Source organism: Oculina patagonica, chromosome 9 (genome assembly GCF_052425735.1).
Source record: "Oculina patagonica isolate OP01 chromosome 9, crgOcupat, whole genome shotgun sequence".
Classification (NCBI taxonomy): domain Eukaryota; kingdom Metazoa; phylum Cnidaria; class Anthozoa; order Scleractinia; family Oculinidae; genus Oculina; species Oculina patagonica.
In genome coordinates this window covers 7,412,946-7,436,580 of record NC_135766.1, presented here as the reverse complement: position 1 = coordinate 7,436,580, position 23,635 = coordinate 7,412,946, and the positions used below count along the sequence as shown (strand labels likewise).

Sequence of the window (23,635 nt, the reverse complement as noted above, 5' to 3'; positions counted from 1 at the left end):
CCAAAAGACTGGGCTGAGTCAGGGCTGAGCATGCGAGCTTCGAGAGCATTCTGGGAAGCGCAAACGCCACATGCTCGCCATCTTTGTTCTTGTTCTTGCAGATTTAGAAATTGCCCGCGGTTTTTCCCTTTTTGACATCCACTATGGGAGACAGCGACGACGAATACGACAGAAGACGAGCAAGGGATAAATTCCGTCGAGAAAGAAGCGATTATAACGATCGAAGACGTGACCGCGAAGAGAGATCTTCGCGTCGAGATGACTGGTCTGACAGACGACGTGAGCCATCTTGGGAAAATAGACGTCGAGGAGATTATCGCGAATTTGATAGAGGGAGAAGAGATAGCTCTGGGAGACACCATGAAATGAGTCCTCCCATCAAAAGAATTCGAAGAGATTGGTAATTAAATAAAGCTCGACTTCGCCCTTGAGGTCCTTGACGCCTTGACTTGATCAAGTCACAGGTTATCAAGGATTGTGCAATGTTTATTACCATAACTGAGAAAATTCTTTCTCACTCATTGGTCGAAAGTTATGGGGGATGCGAGTATAGACCATGAAAATGACATAGCCTGTAATGCAATGCAAGGCAAATTTCAGAAAACTTGAGATATTGATGTGACTTTTCCAAAAGACAATCAAGAGAGTTGTAAAAGGGCAATTAGAAAAAAAAAAATTTCCACACATCAGTCGCTTCAAGTGAAAAAAATGTGACCTTACAAGCTGTCGCGTGGGCGACTTTGCAGTGATTTTCCATCTCATTCACCAGTAAATTTTCCGTGTTATGGTATAGAACAAACCAACCACATTTTTCATGGCCTACACTCTTACATAGACCATTCAAAACGACGCCATAAAATGTCCAAAACTTTGCAGTGAAACCTCTTGCCTTATGGCTTGAGGTTCCACTTAAGATTTGAACATTTTCTGACGTCATTTCTATTGTCTATAAGAGTGTAGACCATTGAGAAATGTGGTCGATTTGTTAGCTCAATACTTTTGTCCTAGGTTGTGAAATGCTCAATAGTAATATTGAAAATCAGAAGGTTGCTTATGTAGATCCAATTTTAATCCATTCCTGAAGATGTAACCTGGAATTTGACAATTTTCTTTATCTAGCTTTGAACCACAGATTCTTATATTAACTTCTGTTTTTAGCTGTGTTCTTGACAGTTGTAAATTGCTTGAAATTACATTTACTTGACTCCAAGTTGACTAAGGAAATGTAGTGTTGACAGTATGACTTTTGAACTGGGCTTCTTGGACAAAAGTTGAACAATGAGAGCATTAATTTAAAACAAATAATGGCAACCTTTTTGTATTTAGAACAAACCAATAAAATTTTAGCATCCAGACCAAGTATTCACAACTAAGAAAGCACAAGTAAATCTGTTTTAACATTTTGAATTTTTATACTTCTGACTTATCATTCTGATAAAATAGTTGCCGATTTCACTTTAAACATTTAACTTCAAAGCAATATTGTGGTGGCTTATTACTTTTTAATCTCATTAATTCCTTTAAGTTTCTTAGACACTGAAAACCATGGGTTCATGTGACAGTATCTGTGTTTATTGATTTTCTTTTTGTTTTCAGGGATGAGCCATATGGTACAGGTGATTACAGCGTACCGTACGGTGGTGTGCCAGCTCATCACGGTACATGGCCACACCCAGACGTTCAACAGTTGCAAGCATCTCAACAAGACGCTAGACAGCAGAGGTACAACATGACAATGAGTAGCATTTTTTGAATACAAGAAAAAGCACTTCTCAGAATGGGTACAAATGTTAAAGAAAATTCAAACCTTATAATGAGCTATAAAAAATTCAAAACTTTTTGAATGAGCAGTAACTACCGGTAATCATACATGTAAATGATCCAGAGCAAGCAAAGAGTAAATACACAATACATAAGAAAGGTGTAGTCGTGGGGTCATGGGTTTGATTCCTGTCAGATACACAGATTTTTTCGGCATTGTCCCATGCATGTCTGTGACAATGCAAAACATTGTGTTCTTGGGCAAGACATCTCACTTCCACTCCACCCAGGTGTATATACTAGTTATGCAACGCTTTCGAGTGGTATACTATGGAATATCCCACGAGTCACTTGTATTTTCTCGGTATACACAAAAGTGGGATATTCCATAGTATACCACGAGAAAGTGTTGTGTAACTATTTTATACCATACCATAGAAAATACGCTTACTAAATTTCGTCGAGAATACAATCGCAGCGCACGATGGGAAGGTTGGGTTGAATACCGTCGAATATACAACGGCTTTCCTGTATTCTGATTGGCTGTATTTTCTATGGCATGGTATAAAAATGGGTATGAGCAAATTAATACTAGTGGTAATCCTGCAATGGACTAGCATCCCATCCAAGGGGGAGTAGAAATACTCCTAGCCACTTTATGCTACTGAAACCAGGATAAGCTCCGACCTGATGGGCCACTAGGCTTGAATAAAGACTTCACATATACCTTACACAAAGTAGTCCTTGGCTTAGTCCTGATACTGTAAGTGGTGGTCATTAGTAAAAAAAAAAAGGGAATGCTAAGAACAAGGTCTGATGGCAACTGTCTAGTATCTTTCCTTGTGTGGTTTCAAATTGAAAAAGTGGAGATAATTTCCCAAAGTATCCAAACTCCCAGCAAAACTGTGAAAGAAACCCCCTCAAAAAGCAGATTGAGAAAATTTTCTTTGAAATGGCAAGTAAAAGATGGTCAAAACAGCATTATCAGTTTCACAGAGCATTTTGACTCTGAGTCAATTCATAGACTGACGACTGTAGTAAACTTGCAATAAACACTATGAAGAAGAACAACAATGACACAGTTTTCCTGTGCATTATTTTATTTAGTTTAACTGGGGTAAGGGGGAATTTGGCAAGTGAAACGGGCAAGTTAGTGCAATCTGAATAATTAATATTATTATACTTCTGATCTGTATGTTTAGACCAGATGTGGATCAGCAGCCACAGGTACCCCAAGCTGCCCATGCTCCAGCCATGATGACGTTTAAACAGTTCTTAAATGCTCAAGATGACAATATTAGTGATGACGAAGCTTTCAAAAAGTATCAAGAATACAAATTAGAGTTCAGAAAAACTCAAATGAGTGACTTCTTCCAGCAACACAAAGAGGAAGAATGGTAGGTAGTTAAATCACATGGATGGGTCTATTCCTGTGGGGGTTTGTGGTATAAGCCTCCCCATGAAGCTATTCCTACTCACCTACACTACACAGTGTTCAGAAATGCAGAAATCTATCACCTTTGGGAACAGTTGATAAACAATAATATTCGAAATATGGACTGAATGACAAGCTGGCAGAATGACCATAATATTATGGAGGCGATTCTTCTGAGTTTTAACCTATTGACCCCCAAAACCAGCCAAAACTGGTCTAAAAGAGGCATGGTCTTTTTACCACTTGCAACATCATCTCCATAATTTTACACTAGAAGACATTTTTAATGAATAGCTGATAAATTGGGAAAAAGTCTATTCAAACCATACCTAATAGAGCAGGAGGGTGTCAATTGTGCCAAAGATGCATAGTTAACTTAAAAAATTTCTTCTCTCAAAATTAAGAGAGAACTTGGCCTTCCCTACCATGGATACTTTAACTTTAAAAATGACCACCCTTTTCGACATTTTGGTGAAACTTTTCCTGTGGGAGCAATTAGGCAAATGAAAGGCCAACAAAACCACAAAAAAGAAGAGAGAAAAAGAGAATGAAGAAAGCAAATTAAAATGACAACAAAAAGTGTTTTGCGCGTACTCATCAGAACACCAAGCTTCAGAATTTACTTATCTGCTGCTTGCTCTTTTGGCAAAACAGCAAGAAATAAGCATGTCTAGATCTATAGTATTAAATGGTACAGTAGTTTTTTCTTCTTTTTTTAAAAAAAATTACAGGAGTCAATTGGATCATAAGTATTTTTATACAATACTGATTACTTTGTTGTTATATGCGTCATGTTTTGTTTTTGTTTTTCTAATTTTAGTGGCCCTTTCCTTTCACAGCAAGCTGTGTTGTTGAGACATGCATGTGAAACAAAGCCATATTGGGAGCTTTACACACCATATTATAACCAACCTCGGTTTCTGTTGCATGAGGCTGAAAGCCTAGAACTTTTTGTATGCGAAATCATAGTACTGCACACAGCAGTAGGTATTGTTAGATTCTCAGCAGCTTTCAGTGATCAAGCAACAACGTTTAATTCCCACGATTCGAATGAGGTTCATTTTTGTATGATCTGACCTCAGTTGTTTCTGTAACTGCTATAAAAATAGCAATTGGTTTATTGGAAGTTAAAAGTTAAAAATATCACAATGGATTCAAGAGAGCACAGGAACGGCTGAGTAAGTCAAACAGGGTATTCACACCATTTGTATTTTTCCCACCTTTGGCATTAATTTTTTTGCCCCAGCTAACTGAGATGGTTTTGTTTACTTTAAAGGTTTCGGACAAAATACCATCCTAAAGAGGCAGCATTGCGCCAAAAAGAACTCAAAAAGTCCATGAGACGTCGTCTTTCTGTCTTCTTGAATATAATGAAAGCAGGCAGGGCAGACAATTTATCACTGGATATTGATAACTCCGACACAATCATTAAACTTCTTGATGCAGGTAAATAGCTAATATTAATACTGTAATGGACTTGAATCAGGGCAAAGAAAGAAACCTTAACATCAAGGGTATTTATTTTTTGCACGATTCATCTTGTACTTTGTGAAATGAAATGCACAATTTACAATTATAATGTCATCAGAAGATGTTATTTACACAAATGTAAGGTCAGCCAAATTAATTGTTATCTTACATTTGCATATTTCAATCTTTAGACTATGTTTCTGACTTCAGCTTTAATATACTAATGTTGTTGTTGTTTTGTTACCATTAGTTGTTATCAAGTTAGAAGGAGGTACAGACAGTGATCTGGCCGTGTTAGACTGTCCACCCACACCCCCACCTGAACGAAGACGGTCTTCATCTAACCCTTTGATGTCTCCACATGGTGACGACATGGCAGATGAAGGAAAGAAGGAAGGTGACATGTCAACAGAATCTCCAACTCCTCAGACTAGCAAGGACAACAAAAATGGTAACTTAATGTGCTTACCCTCTTTTATAAATAAAGTTGATTCATTTATTGAAAAAACTTGCCAATTTTTTCAAGATGCGTTGTCTGTTGGGAAGCTCCTTTAAGAGGCTGTGTCTGTAGAAACAGTCTGGTTGATCTGGCTTGAAAAATAGATTTCGCTCATTTCTTGTGTGTTGCAAGATTTTCATGACCTTATACTAAAACCACAATCCGCTTGATCGGATCATTTATTTTTTTTCCAGTTTTTAAGGGTGTTTAGTTCACCTGAACGTCAAGGCTTAAATTTACCACAACTTTGGAAATAAATTAAAAAAATAACTACCAACTTCTGACAGTTCCAAACAAACACCACAACAAGTTATAATATTTTTTATATCTTTTCAATTTATCTAACCGATTTTCCTGAACATTGAGCTTGAATCAAGCCAGCAGCAAGACATTCATGAAGCAACTCTGGCACACCTTTATGAAACACGGGAAAACCGCTCAGATTCAAACTTTAAAGTTGAAAAAGTGAGATGGTCTATTTCATTATTAAACCAATGCAGCAAAAACATAGATACAAAAGAAAATGTTCCTACTGGTAAAAAAAATTCCGGAATCGCCTCAATGAAAAATTTATAGCTGTGTAAACGCATTGCAGTTCACATGAAAGGGATTAAATCATGTTGCCAGACACCATAAGTTAAGAAACTCCTCAGAATTGATGAATGTTTTGTTTTATTGTTAACAGATAACATTCCTGAGGCCGGTCCTGTGTCGCCATCAACTGTCCCTCTACCTTCTGCCCCTCCACCAGCATCAGTCAAATCAAAAAAGAAAGAGAATGGTGATGTGAAGGTTATGTCTGTAGCTAACCCTACACCAGAACAACAACAGCTTCAGCAGCAGGCCCAGCAGTACTATCACCAACAACAACTCTACTACCAGCAACAGGTACAGAGCTTACTGTGTTCCCCTTATATACAATCTTTGGTGTAAAGTGAAGAACAGCTCCCAGAACCTGTCGGCTGACTGTTAGCTGTCTATCAGCCAACAAACAGCCAACAGTTGGCTGACAGGTTATTCTGGGAGCTATTCTTTACTTATACCCAACTTTACAATCACCAAGCACAATAAATTCAAACAGAGAAACAATGCAATAAATAAGAAGTAATGAAACAAATATTGCAGGTAACAAACCTGTGCAAAGCACTTGTTTTGGTTTTGTATCTGATTGGTTGAGTACTAGGTGGATCAATTTTTTGAACAATGTGTAGTAAAGCAAAACCAGAGCAAGGGAAGCATTCAGCATTACCAAATGCTGCAAAATGGCTCGCTCATAAAAACCATCTTTAGCAATTTATTAGGTAATTGTGAAGAACAGCTCCCGCTAACCGACTGTCGGTCAACAGTCGGCCGACAGGTTACCAACAGCCTACCGACAGGCCACCGACAGGTTACCGACAGTTTCCCAAAACAGAAATTTTACTGTAAAACATAGCAGTAAACACAGAAGTAAACCCGACGCAGAAAGCGATTAAAACAGATAAGACTTATAAACATTGTATTTCATTGTACTACGGTACTTACTACAAAACAAATCGACTCCTCGCCAACATTTTCTTTTATACAAACTTCAATCTCTTATAAATCTATCACCTACGTAACTTTAAGTGCGGCGGCGCCCACGCCATGTTTCAGTGCGAAAAAAGGTGTGGTGTCTGTAACGGCGACAACCGTCAGTGTTCCTGTTCAGAACCGCCCAAGAAAAAGAAGAAAACTGCAAAATCATCGTCCACCGCTGATGAGTTACGCAAGACGTACGAGTCCCTTCAAAAAGACCACGAAAGGCTGGGGGTGGCATTTCAGAACCAAAAGCGGGAGAACGAGGAGCTGGCGCGGGAAATAGAAGAGAAAGATAGAGAGGCCGAGGAGTTGGCGAACTTAATCAGAACCAAAGCCGAGGTCGTAAAAAACCTTGAGCGGCGGCTTGTTAACGCCAAGAGAGTCATTGCAGAGCTCAAGGCACAGGTCGAACAATTAGAACGCAGAGACCAGGCGGAGACCGAAAATCAACCCACGCAAGTCCAGCAGCACCAGCAAAGGGAATCTACAAGTCGCGTCAGTACGCACAGCCTGGCGTCCATACACGAGCGCTACGACCAAGTTCTCCAGGTGATGCAGGAAAACCGCTGTAGTATGGCGTGTGCGTTTCGTCTTGCCAGCTGCCCAAGAAGCACCGACAACTTACCGACATCTTACCGACACCTTACCGACACATCACCGCCTGTCGGCCGGCTGTCGGCCGACAGTTGGCCGACATCATAGCCAAAACCTGTCGGCAGGTTGTCGGCCGACAGACGACCGACAGCCGGCCGACAAACGGCCAACAGACGGCCAACAGACGGCCGACAGTCAGACGACAAACGGCCGACTATCGGCCGACAGACGACCGACAAACGACCAACAGTCGACCGACAGTCGGTTAGCGGGAGCTGTTCTTCACAATTACCATTTATTAGCAACTACTTTAGATCTGTAGTTACAAAGGCCCCCCTAATATTGACATAAGAACTGGCAAAAGCTTTCATAGTTCATGAAAACTTAATAAATTTTAAGATGTGATAATGAAAACTCTTCAAATTCACCTCTTAACCTAGTATGTTGTCAGCATCCTTGGCTTCATTTATGCTTCAAAATTTAGGGATTAGGTGGACTGTTTATGTTATGATTTCCTTTGCGCATTGCCTAACACACATCTGTCATGTCTTGTAGTACTATGGCAGCTATGATCAACAACAGAAACAACAACAACACTCAAAGGAACATTCACAAACACAACAACTGCCACAGACTTCTCAACCAAAGAAGGATGAGGCTGCACAAAAGCAAGCTGCTAACAAGGTGAGAATAATTCAATAGTGAAAAAAGATCATTGTCATCACTGAGGGCTTGACAAAAACTTGAATTCCAACTCTCAAATTCTGCTTGCCCAGACACTTTTCCCCATTGCCCAGGTTCTTAAACTTATAAATAATCCATGACAACTACCCGGAGTATGCCAGCATTTACTTCTGGAGATAGAGCGTTCTAGTTATTTTTATGTGTGCCTCAACTTTGGATAGCCATAATTTTGTCAAAAATGTCTGGGCCGCTCCGGGTATTCACACACAGTTTCCTGGACATTACACAAATAAACAGTGCAAATTTCACCGAGATCTGACAATTCTACACCTTTAAATTGCAAGTACCTTTCGAGGCGGTCTGTTACAGCGGCGAAATTAGCGAATGTAAGCAGCGAAATGTGCGTTCGACGCTCTGTTTTTTTGACGCCATATTGAATTCTCAGAGGAAGACCGCTGTTCATTGTGCTTAAGGCCGCATTGTTACGATTGCTACACGAACAAGCACGAAAAAATACGGATTTTTCCGATTACTGTCAGAGAAAACATGGCATGCGCAATTTGGAGCTGTTTCGATAATGTTCGATTTAGTCAGAAAGTACAGGGGCCATTGTATATATTTTAATTAATTTAGATTTTAGTTTTTAATTTCGTGAAATAACTGTAAACTAGCCGTAAAGCTAAGATTATTTCACGTTAATAAAGTTTCTATCTATCTATCTATCTATCTATTTATTCCCGTAGCTCTTCAATTGATGGTTTGCCTGGGCCCTTGCCCGTGGGGCAAGTGAGCATGAAAAGTCACTTGCCCGACAGCAAAAACCACTTGTCCCGGACGATTGGACGTGGGGTTTTGGTGAGCCCTGTCATCATCAGCATCATTATTAAAGCCTTTCAACAAAAGGGTGGCTTATGTGTCTGAATATGTCTGCATACAATACAATACAATGTTTAATGTGGTCTTTACACTTAGCTATGATTTTGATGCGTCATGCAGACATGACTAGCAAAATCTGCCGGAATGCACCAGCTAGTTTACACGTAAGCCACAATGAAAATAAAATAAAATGTTTGTGACGCATTAATGGGGTAAGGTAAGTATGACAGACTGTGGCATCATATTTTGTCAAGATTGATAATGTTTACAACTCTCTCTTAGGAGGATGAGCACAAAAAGAAGCGTAAAAGACGTCACCGTGAGCCTTATTATTACGACGCTATGGATGAAGATGAAAGTGAAAGTGAGTCAGAATCTGACTCAGAACCTGAGCCTGCTCCCCCTGGGGAAGAAATGTCACCAATGGAAACTGGAAAAGAGGATGAACTGTTGCCCCCAGGAGTAGAGGCTGAGGCACCAAGTGCTGCTCAGCAGAACTTGCTACCACCAGGTGAGTTGTGATAATTTATTATTAGCTTGGGAAGGAAGTAAAAAAGCTGCCTCTTGTGAACATTGTCTTATCTTATGTTGACTCTTACTATGCCAGGTTTTGGTATTGGAAACTAACCAAGTGATTTTGTGAACAGTTAACAAAAAATCTCACAACTAGACAGCACTACTCAATCATTGTTGTAAGAAAATATTGTTTGGCAATGTTGCATTGCAGTTGAATAAAATTAATCTCAAAAAACAGAATTTTTTTTAGTTTTGGATTATAACAAAACACTTACTGTTGCAATGGGACAGTATTCAGTATCCCACTGTATCCCACTGTTATCTGTACCAGCGAAAGTTATGGGAAGAGTAATTATTACTAGACTGCACGATGCAGTGGATGGGATGTTAAGGGAAGAACAGGCAGGTTTCAGAAGGGGGCGAAGCACGACTGAACACATCTTTGTGCTTCGAAATGTCATCGAACAATCGCTGGAATGGAATGCAAGTCTGTATACCTGTTTTGTAGACTATGAGAAAGCATTTGATAGTGTCCACCGCGAAACACTGGTGGAGGATAATGCAGTCTTATGGAATACCATCAAAGTTCATTAGAATGGTCAAACTGTTTTACAGCAACACCAAGTGTGCAGTGATCGATGGAGCAGGCAAATCGGATTGGTTTACCGTGAAAGCAGGTGTAAAACAAGGTTGTGTAATGTCAGGGTTTCTCTTCCTGTTGGTAATAGATTGGATTATGTGTAGGACTACAGAGCAAGGTAATACGGGGATTCGATGGAAGATGATGAGACAGCTTGAAGACTTAGACTATGCCGATGACATTGCGCTCATTTCCAGCACATGGGCGCAAGCACAAACGAAGTTAGAAAGACTGGGGAGCAACAGTGAAGGTACGGGTTTGAAGATAAACATCGATAAAACGAAGGTGCTCAGACTCAATGCAAGAAGACAAGATCCTATGAAGATAAACGGCACTGATGTAGAGGATACAGACAGCTTTGTCTATCTAGGGGCCACTGTTAACAACTTGGGTGGTGCCGAACAGGACATTCGGAGTAGGTTAGGTAAAGCTAGAAGTGTTTTTCATCGACTTTCAAAGGTGTGGAGAACAGGTGAATTCCGCCGAGAAACTAAGATGAGGATCTTCAAGTCAAACATCATTTCTGTCCTGTTATATGGATGCGAGACTTGGAGAATGACAAAAGCGGATGAAAAAAGGCTTGACACCTTCCTTCACAAATGCCTAAGGAGAATCTTGAAAGTCCATTGGCCCATGCGTGTGTCTAATGATGAAATTCGGAGAAGAGCAGGAATCGAAAAGATCAGTTCACAAGTACGACGAAGGCGATGGAAGTGGATAGGTCATGTTCTGCGTATGGCACCAAACCGAAACCCACACGTGGCATTATCCTGGGCACCAAGCGGGAAAAGAAGCAGAGGACGGCCAAGGGAAACATGGCGGAGAACGGTGGAGAAGGAACGCGCTGAGCTGGGACTAACATCGTGGGCTGCAGCAGCAGCTGTGGCCAAGAATAGGGACAGATGGCGAGCATTGATGTCCGGCCCTATCCCCCACCAGGGGGCAAGGAACTAAGAGAGTTATTATAACAAAACACTTATTGTTGCAATGGGACAGTATTCAGTATCCCACTGTTTATCATCAAGGCTAGTTATTAACAGTAAGTGCTTTCACCAGCAAATGTTCAGATTTTTTAAAAGCTTGTTATTTGGTTGTAGGAGTAGATGACCCCAAGACATCTGAAGTAGAAACCAGTGTGCAGCTTCCAACAAGCTCATCAAGTTCTGAAAAGCAGGCTATGTCTTCAACAGAAGATAAACCAGGTAACTACACAACAACACAGCAAGTTTGCTATGGGTAGAAGAAGCAAATGCTGTTGCCAGTAGCTTTTATTGTATTTTAGGCTAACTTACTTCTTAACTTTTACCATGAAGTTACATGTACATGTAGGTCTCTTCATTTACTAGACATGACAAATTTATTCATGCCTATTTAGGTTTGTATTCCAAAATGTGGGGTAATTAATTTTAAGCCATTTTCCTGAAAATGTGGCATTATTGGGCATTACTTTGTGGATCCCAGCAATTACTTAGAGGAATACACTGAGCCTACAGACAACAAAGCCAATGGTATTACAGTGTACTTGAATCAATGTAATTTAAGGTGAAATTGTATTCAGTATAATCCTGTTTTCTTGATCCTCCAAGGGAAACAACAATTGCTTCGCAAAACTGACAGCAAAATTGCAGTGTCCATTAACTTAGTGCAGCAATCTAAGGGAAACAACTTTCAGTTCATGTTATTGGGAGGCTTGGAAAATTGAGGGCTATAGAAATTGAGATTCCACTGTAAAATTTAATACATTTCCATGTAGCTTATTACACCTGAAGGTGTCCTGATTTTTAATTCTAATGAAATGAAATTTTAGATTCCTGTGAGCCTTCGGTTGGTTCAAGTCAGCCAGAGACTAGCACAAGTAGTAATGGTACAAAACCAGAAGACGAATCACTTGCTGTAGTTGAAACCAGCACAAAACCAGATATGTCAGGTAATGAAACAGTGTTGTGTTCAAAAACCCATTAGATAGAAAGGATGGAGTACCTTTCTGATACTTGAAATCCTTACTTCTTTTTCTTATTATTTTTAAAACAAATTCAAGCCATCACGGTATTGAGACTACCTCTTGACTCAAGAACAAAATTAATTGTAAATTATATTTCAGCTAGGGAGTAGTCAAATATTACTGGTAACTGAATTTATGGCAAGGTTAAGTCTGCAGGTATCAAATTCAACAGCACCAACAAAACTACTGCATTTAATTAATCAAAAGGAATTATATCTTCAAAACTGCACAAGGCTTTTGTTCTTTTGGATGCTCTGCAATTCTTTCTTTGTCAGATTTGCTAGATCAGCTAGATCAGTTAAAAAACAAAAAACAAATCTGTCACATGTTTTTATACCTGCCAACTCTCACGCTTGAGCATGAGTCTCACGTCTTCGAGTTAAAAACTTCGATCTCACACTTATGAACCAATTTCTCACGCCTAGTTGAAAAATCTGAGTTATTACAACCATAACTGACATACTTTGCAAAAAAATGTTAACTCAAACAATGTGAGAAACAAAAACTCCATTTAAATGACAATACTTTCCCTGAAATCTTAGAGTTCTGACAAAAAAAAGCATTGGGAACGAGGTTGTGTTTAGCAAAACTTGTCCACACACTGGAATCGGGATATGTATGTGTCACTTTCGGAAATCCTGGCAATCTCAGGATAAAAAATCTCACGCCTTTGACCCCAAAAAAGTTGGCAGGTATATGTTTTTTGTGAAGATGTCTTGTGAGTCTTCAGCTTTGGTCCCATGGCAATCTGTCAGATTCTCATCTCTCTCAATTTATTTAAGAGCAAAGACTTGAATTAAAACAAAGTCACTTTTTCTTATTCCATATGGCTACATGGCTTTGGCTGTTCACAGGCTAGTTTAGGTGCTTAGAAGAGTACTTTGAGCTAAACCTCCATAAGATAAAACAAAGTAATCTATACAGATAGTGATACAATGTATGGTTTTGACAGATGATACAGCTGCAGATTCAACTCAAGGTCCACAAACAAAAGAAAGCGAGCAAACTGTACAGCCTGAAACAAGCAGCAGAGAGCAGGCGGAGAGCAGATCTTCAGTTGTTGAAAAAGATGCAGACCAAGTTGGCAGTACTGATAATGGCGTCAGTAGTGCACAGCAGAGACATGAGGATGTTGAGATGCTGCCTGAATCAAGCAGCAGTGAGGCAGAACCTTCAAGTGCATCCTCTTTGCAACCCGCTAAACAGGTTGAACCTGTTGAACAGGTAATAGTTGTGAGCAAGAAATAGCCATACCAAAAATTAAAATTTACTCTCATTGTATCAAGTATCTAGTAGTTTTGTTCTCATTGTTTCACTGTAAGTAAGAAGAAAGATGTAATGTCTGTCATGTCATGAGTTAATAAGGTAAAAAAAATAATAATAATAAGGTAAAACAGACTTTTCAAATGTTCACTTCAAGTACAGACTGAATTAAATCTTGTTTCAGACTTCACATGACGTTGATTCTGTCAAGGTGGAGGAAGCAAAAGAAGACTCAAACAAACTTTCAGAGAAGAAGGAAGCTGTTGAAGAGACCAGCCCCATTAAGGATGCATCAAAAGACAACAAAGAGAACACAGTCGAGGAAAAAGAAAAAGATACAACACAAGATGGAGAGGAAGGAGAACAGATTGATGGTGATGAAGCAAATCAGCTTTCTGTCACAGCAGGACCACGTGCACTGCACAAGACTTTCTCTCTGTTTATGAGGAGTGTACCGCCAAACATATCAAAAGCTGACATTGCTGCTGTAAGTTATTACTATCCTTTTACCTTTTATGCAGTTGGTAGCACTATTACAATGTTCTAGTCTAATAATAATAATAATAATAATAATAACAAAATAATAAACTTTTGTTCTGAGTATGGCACCAAACCGAAACCCACACGTGGCATTATCCTGGGCATCAAGCGGGAAAAGAAGCAGAGGACGGCCAAGGGAAACATGGCAGAGAACGGTGGAGAAGGAACGCGCTGAGCTGGGACTAACATCGTGGGCTGCAGCAGCTGTGGCCAAGAATAGGGACAGATGGCGAGCATTGATGTCCGGCCCTATCCCCCACCAGGGGGCAAGGAACTAAGAGAATAAACTTTTAAAAATATAAATGAATATCTGAACCCTGTAAATGCTTTTGCTTTAGGTGTGTAAACGATTTGCTGGATATCTACGAGTTGCCCTCTCAGATCCCAGTCCTGACAGAAAGTAAGTTTTTGACACCTGGGCTATTAGCAAATAAAAAGAGGATTTCTAAACAATAATATTGATGTATTGTTTGGTAATAACATGCAAAAATTGGTCTCCTAGTTAATTTTAAGGTATTCTGATAGCAACTGCTACTGCCTTTTGAAATCTGTTAATTTTAAAAGGCCAATCACAAAATAAGTTTGTTTACCAGTTATGAGCAGCAGAAAAGGACTTGAATAAAATCATCCAGTTGGCCCAGAACAGGGAAAAGTGGTGTGTCTAGTGAATTCATGCCCTATGCTCCTTTACGGGGCCATTGGGCTTACCAAAAATTATAAGCAAATTCTGCATCATTCTACAGACTTGAAAATTTCAGGGAAGAGAGCTTCACTGTGCAGTGGATGAAGGTAGCTTAATAAAATACAGCCTGCTTAAAGTTAACAAAATACAAAATGGTCAGTTAATATGAAGACTTGCAAGGTTGACTTGTATAACAACTTATTTTGTAGATTCTTCAGACGAGGATGGATCACTTTTGATCGAAGTGTTAACATAAAAGAAATTTGTTGGGACTTAAATAACATCAGAGTAAGTGCAATTCCATGTTACAAAAGCTGTGTAAAACTGTACAGAATATTGGTTGTTTGTTGTCTGTTGCTGTCTGTGATCCTTAAATGATTGCCTCTCTATCCTACTATTAAAACTGATATTCTGCAACAAACACTTCATAGACAGTATAGAAGTCTTACTTGGTAATTTTCCTGTGAGTCAAGCTGGATTGTTGGAGTCAAAACTAGTTATTGAGTGAAGAAATTATTCAACATGACACGAGCGTGGGACAAAGAAAAAATCTGAGTCCCCGATGGGAATCTTACCCATACTAGCAGTATGCAGGACGCGTGTCATATATCAACCTAGTAAATGGCCCAGCACACAACGAGTCTCTCGTAGCTCAGTTGGTTAGAGCGCCCAACCGGTATCTGGGAGGCCATGAGTTCGATTCCCGTCGGGGACTCAGATTTTTTTCTTTGTCCCACGCTCGTGTCATGTTGAATAATTTCTTCATTATTTATCACTGAGCTTGAAATTTACCATCTTTATTATAGGGTAACCACAAAACATATTTTTGATTCACGTAGTTTACCATCCACTTGCTCCTGTAATCAATTCTAGATAAAAAGAGCAGTAATAAGTTAAATTTTAAATATTTACATTGAACTAAATTTAGGTTTCTGTCACTATTTACATCTGTGTCTCAGCCTCAAATCATCTGTGACATTTTTATCTTTTATTTAAGCCAAAAACATTACTATTCATTTCAATTTCCAAACCTTCAAGACATCAAGAGTATCATTCAGTAGTTTGTTCAGTGTGATCGTCCAGGTGGGAGTGGTTCTAATAAAAATGGAGTTGCTGTAGTCACCAACAACACAACAACAGTTCTTTTCATGACTACTCCCAGCCGGACTTGTAATCACAATTATTAATGAACTACAGTACATCCTTAATGAAATGCCAACTTGGTTTAAATGTTTTCTCTCATTTAAGGTGAAGGACGTGGAGTTGAGTCCAGTTGTTAACAGGGATCTTTCTCGGCGAGTCCGTGCAGTGGCTGGTGCTGCTGTTGCTAAACAAGCCATACGTGATGATATCAAATTGGCAGCCAGGCTCATCAGGGTACTGGACAAGAGAGCTGCACTGTATGAGAAGGAGAGTAAGGAGGAAACTGAGGCTAGAGAGAAGGCTGAAAAAGACGCTGCTGAGGTATAGCACTCAATCATCACTAGCTGCCATTGATCAAATCTTTGGCATCTCCGAGGTTTAAAGAATGTCTTTCGCATATGCGTTGAAAATAAACTGCTTGTGAAAATAGTTATATCTGCAACCATCCTCTCAGATTAAACCATTTGCGTTGGATGCATTAAGATTGAGAACTGAGTTAATAATAATTAATATAATAATAAAAGATTTATATAGCGCCATATCCATGGCTCATGGCGCTTTACAGTAAAAATATTATTAAAAAGTGAAATTTACTTTAAAAATTTACATCAGCGATAAAAGGAAATACTAACAAATAAAATAGCTGAGCTGTAAAAATGGAAATAAAAATTAAGAATCATTAAAATCTTTAAATGAAAAACTAACTCTTTAACTAACTTAACTAATTAACTAAGTGACTAACCAACTGTCTAACTAAACTATCTAATTTACTGGTTAACTGACTAACTAAAAGTCAAATTATAAAATTTGTTAAAAAGGTATGTCTTTATACAAGTCTTAAAATCTGATAGCGAGCCACTCTCTCTTATATAGTTCGGGAGAGAGTTCCATAGGCTAGGTGCTACAAAAGAGAAACACCTTTGGCCATAGCTTACTAAATTGCTTGAGTTAATGTATTACTAAAAGCCACAGTGATGAGCAAAGGCAGTATTGGAGTCTGAATTACTTGGGCAGAAGCCCCGAGTCATGAATTTGGTCACGTTCTTTAGTTTTTGTGTCGCGATGGTCCTGATAGGGATGGGCTGGATTCCAAATATTCCATATGGTACGTGACCCGGTCCAGTGCCATCATGTGGTATTTGTTTACAGATCGTCTGGTAATATTATATTCCAACGAGCAAACTGAAGTTTGCCTGGGGTGAAATATTCATTGCCAAACTTGCAAAAGTACACGAAACGCTTTTTGTTTGGTTAAAGTTTGCACAGTTGGCACCAAGCATGGTATATTTATTATTTCCACTGTCTTGGTTTAAATATAATCCTGTGCTAAATAGAAACGTGCTTTGCAACTCACGGTCAAAACATACTCTGTAATGCTGGCTGTGTTACTAAACTGCACAACAAGCTTGTGTTTCCCTTTATAATATTGATAATGTCTTCTTTGTAAAGCTAGAGAGCAAGTAGTGAGCGGTAACAGTGTCAGTCTGTAGTATCCAGAGAGAGCCTTGTTCTGGAGCTAAGAAATATTCCCATCTTATACTTGTTGTTTTAGATTACTTTTACTCGTTGTTATCTGAGAACAAGATAAGTTACTGAATTTTACAAAAACAGTTGTCAAGCAATAAATTCGTCCTTCAGTCAGTTGACTGGTCATGTATTTTATTGTTACACAGAAAACAGAGGAGGGCGAGGAGTGTGAAAACAAACCTGTTGATGATTCTGAAATACCCAACCTTCCCAGTGAAAACCCAATTCTTGCCTCGCTGTCAGAAGATGCAACTGAAGAAGAAGGAGGAGAGGAGATGGAGCTGATGGGAACAGCCTCCCCCCTCAGGGAGAGCCTGGGGACAAGCCTGAGGTGGATTTATCACGCGACAACAGTCTGTTGCGGGTATTGGATCGTTTGATTTTATACCTGAGGGTGGTTCATTCACTGGATTATTACAATGGTTCAGACTATCCCTATGAAGATGAAATGCCTAACAGATGTGGTATTATTCATGTGCGAGGAGCTGCACCTGACAAATGCACGCTGACAGAAGGTACACGATTTGACTGAGAGTTAATTACTTCCCTAACAAGGTCCTAGTTTTGCATGAAGTAGCTATTTGTGTGCAAGCACGTACACTTGTGTCATTACAATCTCTCACAGTTGTAATGTCACATGAAGCCTTTCTATTTAAACATGCTGCTCCAAATCTGTGGCTCCGATTATATCTTTTATAGACTTCTTATGAAAAGGAACAACAATATAACAGTTATTTTTCTATTATTGTATCGTGTCATTATTAATTAACTACTTTATCACTTATTAACCTTACTTGTTTTGCATCAGTTCAAGAATGGCAAAAAAGTTTCAACCAAAAGCTTGAACCATTTCTACAAGAAAAAGAATTGCTCAAGGATGAAGAAGTTGTTCAGCTTGGAAAGAAAGACCCTGAAGCATATCCTTTATTATAAGTTACCAAATAGCTGTTGCCAGTTTGACATTTCTCCTTATCGGGTTGTATTTAGCAGTTTGATGAATGGTGCTTGTTGTGAGTGTTCTTTGTTATTGTTTCTTGACAATATTTACTGAAACAAATAAGTTTGTGGAAGCAAACACACAGGAACTGGCCAAAGATAAGTGGCTCTGTCCGCTAAGTGGAAAAAAATTCAGAGGACCAGACTTTGTTCGTAAACACATCTTCAACAAACACATGGACAAAGTAGAAGCTGTTAGGATGGAGGTAGCTGCACAATTCATATTTTTTAAACTGACCACGTGTAAATGGTGTACAAATTAGAAAGAGGATTTGCACAGTTGGCACCAAGCATGGTATATTTATTATTTCCACTGTCTTGGTTTAAATATAATCCTGTGCTAAATAGAAACGTGCTTTGCAACTCACGGTCAAAACATACACTGTAATGCTGGCTGTGTTACTAAACTGCGTGGACATTTAGCTACATTAGATTATTAAGTTACATTATTTAGATGCATAAACCTTGTCCTTTCATTCAATGTACATACAATTCAAATACAACACCAAATAGAAAAGGACAAGAACTGAGAAAATGTCGACAAAGGATAGATGAAAAACCAACAAATTCACGGAACTAGCTGTAACGTTCAGAGCAATACATGGCAATCACTGGATTTAATATTGTGACCTTGGGACCAACACACGGCTTGCTATCACCCTCCCCTTCTTAATGTGGAGTCCTCCGCTACTTGTGAATGGATCACAGCTTCCGGGGAGAGGCTATTTAAACCAATCTAACTGACTAACCAACGTATTTTTAACTTCAGTACTCGAACTCTGAAGGGAAATGAAATCCATTTCGAGTTAAAATGACTGAAAAATGGGGTCAAATCCAAGGGAAATGGTACTTAGTTCGACTTAGCGGGGAGTTTAGTTTCCGGGGTTCTACTGTTCTTATGTACTACTAGGAGTGATGTGTTCATTCTATCGAGGGAAGTCACCAATTTCTTTGAATTTGTTTTTCTTTAGTCCATTCAACCTCTGTATTAAAGTGTGTTATCTTTTTTAAACATCTCAGATTTCAAAGTTATAGTTTTGCATAAGCATTCTTTCCTCATTGTCTCTCGCAGGCGGAGTTCTTTAACAGCTACTTATCAGATCCCAGACGGCCACAAGTACCTGAAGGCCCTACACCACAACGACCACCTGGCAATCACGTGCAGGGTCACATGTATGGACATCAACCCGCGCAATCCATGATGGGATGGGGTCCCAGACCTCAAATGATGATGTATGGTGAGTCAGTTGTAGGTGATAGAAAAATGAAACACTGAAATTTCCTGAACAGTTTTCTTTCAATAGAGAAGTGACCTTCATTATAAGCACCAAGATCTTGGTGCTATAAAGGGCCAAGGAAGATAAAAAAAAACTCGGAAATGTTGTCTGTCTATAGGAATTGGCAGGTTGGTGTGCATGTGTTAGTGAAGTTTATACACATTTGTTAAAGTAAATGTGTTTGTTGCAGGCCCTCGCGGTCCCTATACTCCCCCAACCTACGGAGGGTATGGACATGACATGTATGGCGGCGGCAGAGGGCACACTTTCCCGCCAAAACCGAGAAGGTAAGAACACGAGTTTCTGCAAACACTTTGGCGAAGAAGGCGGGATATCACTGCTTAGTGATTCAATGAAAAAAAATGTTAATAAAACACCTGTTTTATTTTAGATTTGGGTACGGCGCAGGACGAAATAAACCGAGCGACAGGTTAGTTGGAAAAAAACGTTCTTCACATTGCCCTTCGCTGAGCTCAGTGATGGAACAATTACTGTTCCATATCCTTCAAAGGCTGTCTCAGTGTTAATTGCTTGTTGCAGAAAGTGGCTAACAATACTTTTGGGCTTCCCGCTTTTGGTATTCTATCACAGCTGCCCAAGTAATGTTCACTAATAACTTTTAGTATATATTTTACCAAAGAGCAAAGAGGCGTGTTTACGATGTGAAAATTAGTTGGCAGACAAATATGCCGTATTTTTGACCTTGTCAAACAATAAAAGTTTCTCTTTTTGCATATTTTCGGTGAGTTGACGGAATATACATTTCTTTCCTTTTCTCAAAAAAATCGCTAGACGGGTTTCAGAGACCTTTAATTTGAAACAAGATGGGAAGGGATGCAAGTTACGCCGGGCTGGTGATGGGAAATAAAATAAAGTTATAAAATAGTTAAGAAAAGGCGTCTAACTGAGGAATGTTTTACACCTATCAATCCATTTTTGGGTCTGAAATCCATTGACGGAATGTTTTAAAAATTTGAGAGAATATTGATTCTTGTCAATTTAAGAAATAAAGATCAAATAAGAAATTGTTCCCTGAGCAGCTATTAGCCCGAAAAGGTCAAAAATAAGGTCTTTTTGGCCGTTGGCGTGAGACCTATAACTGAAAGTTCTTCGTCAACATCATTGGGCTAGCTGTGATAAAATGCCAAACACGGGAACTCCCTAAATATTGTAAGCCACGTCAAGTCTGGACAAGTCATTTTGGAAATGCTCGCCAAATGTTGCACCCACTCTTACCATCAGGATTGTGTCACCGTGACCACGATATAGCAGTGAAGTGTTTTCCAATGCAATTTCCCATTGATTCCTTTTACAAAAGTGGGGAAGTGAACGACAACGCCGCGATGAAGAGAAATTTACCCTTTGTTCATCTATAATAGCGTACGTAAAAGAAACTTGTCATGCTTTGTAAAGCTTAGAATTTTTATCGATATGTGTACGGTAGGTCTGAAACTAACAAGGGTAAGTGAACTGTGCCAGTAACTTGATGCGGAACCATTTCACAGCACATTAAATCAGCAACCTGCTAAAAGCCAACTGATCTTGTGGCTTTGATTAATTTTACTGAGTTGATAGCACTTAAATTAGTGTTCAGCTACGAAAAATTAATGACAGGACCAAATATTTTTCAATGAACTTTCGATGATCATGTTATCGTATTTTTTTTATGTTTTCGCGGGCTTTAAGGCTTTGCATAACTCTGCTGACCACGTAAGTCGAACGAGTAACGTATTGAGAATAAAATGAAATGCCACTAAGAAAAATGTCGGGCGCAAGTTAAGCAAAACGACAGGGCGGATCGCCTTGTCGTTTATCCCAAGTTAAAACACTAAACTGTGATGATTGCAAGTGGAAAACGTCTCAATAGTGAGGCTAGTTTCTGGTGGGGGAAAAACTTTAAGACTTGTGCGACTTGCGATCTACAAAGCCAGCGTAGTTGAAAGATAAAACGAAGGAGTCATGAATCCTTAACCAGAGATACTGGTAATGAATCCTTACCAGGGAAACGCCGTAATAATACCCATGGTAACCTAGCCTGCTACGCACACGTTCTTTGGGCTCGTCGCGCGTTCCTCCTCCACGAAAGGACGTAAAAGGACGTCTGCGTAGGAGGCTAATGGTAACCCTGATGGGCCCGCCTGTGTTTTCACTTGTTGTAATTATAAGTGTGCTAAACAGTTACAATAGACTACCAAAGGCTGAAGTTTTGCAAAAATAACAATGCCCAGAGATCCACTAATACTTCCATGCCGGCTGCTTTCAAGCTGATGTAGTTTTGATCGGGGCAGTTTTCGCTCTTACGCGAAGTCTGCGTGACACCAAACTGTTTGCCGTGTAAACTAAAAGAATGTGTTTTTGTTCTCTATCAGGGGCGGTTTCCATCGTGACCCAAGACAGATTGTGCAGTATAAAGACTTGGATGCCCCGGATGATGTCGATGCCTTCTGAACTCTGCCGCCGCTTAACGTCGTCATTTTATGCATGCTCCATTTGCAAGACTTTGTGACATAGTTTAGTGATGTAATGCCAGGAAAATACTCCAAACGAAAAGCTCCTGTGTTTATCTGTTCTTAAGTTATTCTTTTTAAGTTCACTGAACAGTTAAATTAAGACAAACAAAACATAGGAAGTCAGTTCACCGTCGAATGTCTAAAGCTTGTTTTAACAGATCCGTAATTAGCTTAACTCAAGGTACCTTTGTTAACATAAAAAATGTCAAGAACATCAAAATTTAGACTTTTAGTACAATAAAAAATCGTCAGGCTTTCTGTTCATTCATTGGTTAGGAGGGTTAGAAAAAATTGCCTGACAAGGACTTCCAAATGCACAGCTTGTTCCACGGGGCTAGGTTTATCCCAGGGGGGTACTCCCTGTAGTGGCCTATACAGGGAGGCTCCGCCCAGAAGGGTGCATTTTTCAGGCTGGAGGTATATAAAGGGGTAGTTATGCAACGCTTTCAATGGTACTTACATCCCGGCCGGTCGCCTGCCCGCGGGCGGGAGTTGAAGAATAGAGATATTCCGCAAGAGTGAGCAGGATAATTGTTTTAAATATTCAAAAATTGGCAACAAACACGTTTTGCAGAAAGATAAATGTAATTATGCAGCGCTTTACAAGATTTCGCAAGAATTTATCGCATCCTACATATATCGCAGGATATCTGTTACGTACGGATGACAGATATCAAAACATTTTGACCATATATGGGCAGCGCGCGCATTGGTTGAATAATAATATGGAATATCCCACTTGTCACTTGTATTTTCTTGGCATACGCCTCACCTAAAGGCTCGTGTGTATACCGAGAAAATCAAGCGACTCGTGGATATTCTCGTATTATTATTCAACACATCGCGCGCTCCTATATGGTCAAAATGTTAACGATATCTGTCATCCGTACATAACAATATCCTGTGATATACGTAGTTGCGAAATTACGTCCGAAATCTTTCTAAAGCGCTGCATAATTACAGTTTCTCTTTCTGCAAAATGTGTTTCGTTTACATTTGTTGAATAATAAAACAATTATCCCAACTCTATCGTCCGCCCCCGTCCTGTTTATCATCCATGAAATACCTACTAAATTCGTCGAAATACAATCGACGCACGTGGGAAGGTGGGTGAATACCGTCAATATACAACGCTTTCCTGTATTCTGATTGGCAGTATTTTCAATGGAAGGTATAAAAGGAATTATATGGTAAATACAAGGTCTTCCTGCTCCTAAACGAATACGGTGACCCCCCTTTTTTATTTCAAAATTTAACTTCCCTTAAGGTAAACAACCAACTGGCTAAAAGGTTGCGCTTTTTGTCGAGAATAGTTTGTAAAAGGACAAGGGTTTGGACCTCAGGTGGTATCAACCCATATCAAACTAATTTAAGCAAAAATATTATATCTCGCGCCGGAAAGACAAATGTCAGTTTTTGATACCCCGTCCAAGACATAAACAAGTACCTCATTGACTTTGTTGTGATAGATGGTTAATTAGTCGAGTATCAATGCCGAAATCAACGTAAGCCAGCAATACGGAAGAATTTGCGAAACTGAATTCGGCTTGTGGCTAAGTTTGTGTAAATTTACACCTCTGCAGGTATATAAGCCTATCCTGTTTGACATTGGTCCATGTAAATATACCCCGTTTAAGACAAAAAGGGGTAAAATTTATAC

The 23,635-nt window shown here is 39.4% G+C and overlaps 2 protein-coding genes across 2 annotated transcripts; both read left to right on the top strand.

The window, feature by feature from the left end:
* Window positions 1–53: 53 nt before the first annotated feature.
* LOC144665622 (serrate RNA effector molecule homolog) lies at window positions 54–22,229 on the top strand. Its single transcript, XM_078526886.1, is given in 23 exon segments — window positions 54–400; window positions 1,597–1,722; window positions 2,964–3,158; window positions 4,473–4,642; window positions 4,917–5,117; window positions 5,851–6,053; window positions 7,875–8,003; window positions 9,162–9,390; window positions 11,133–11,237; window positions 11,843–11,962; window positions 12,990–13,261; window positions 13,485–13,787; window positions 14,179–14,240; window positions 14,732–14,810; window positions 15,771–15,986; window positions 17,339–17,486; window positions 17,489–17,707; window positions 18,001–18,109; window positions 18,241–18,394; window positions 19,261–19,426; window positions 19,656–19,752; window positions 19,857–19,895; window positions 21,835–22,229. Coding segments are annotated over 23 exon segments (3,678 nt in total). The 5' UTR covers window positions 54–143; the 3' UTR covers window positions 21,914–22,229.
* On the top strand, window positions 6,779–7,427 carry LOC144666558 (uncharacterized). The gene has a single exon (XM_078527975.1). It carries the CDS (start codon window positions 6,792–6,794, stop codon window positions 7,425–7,427), a length of 636 nt encoding a protein of 211 aa, XP_078384101.1. The 5' UTR covers window positions 6,779–6,791.
* Window positions 22,230–23,635: the final 1,406 nt, after the last annotated feature.

What these genes read in the sequence shown, in the direction of transcription:
- LOC144666558 (XM_078527975.1), top strand. Translation starts at nt 6,792, where the DNA reads ATGTTTCAGTGCGAAAAAAGGTGTGGTGTCTGTAACGGCGACAACCGT.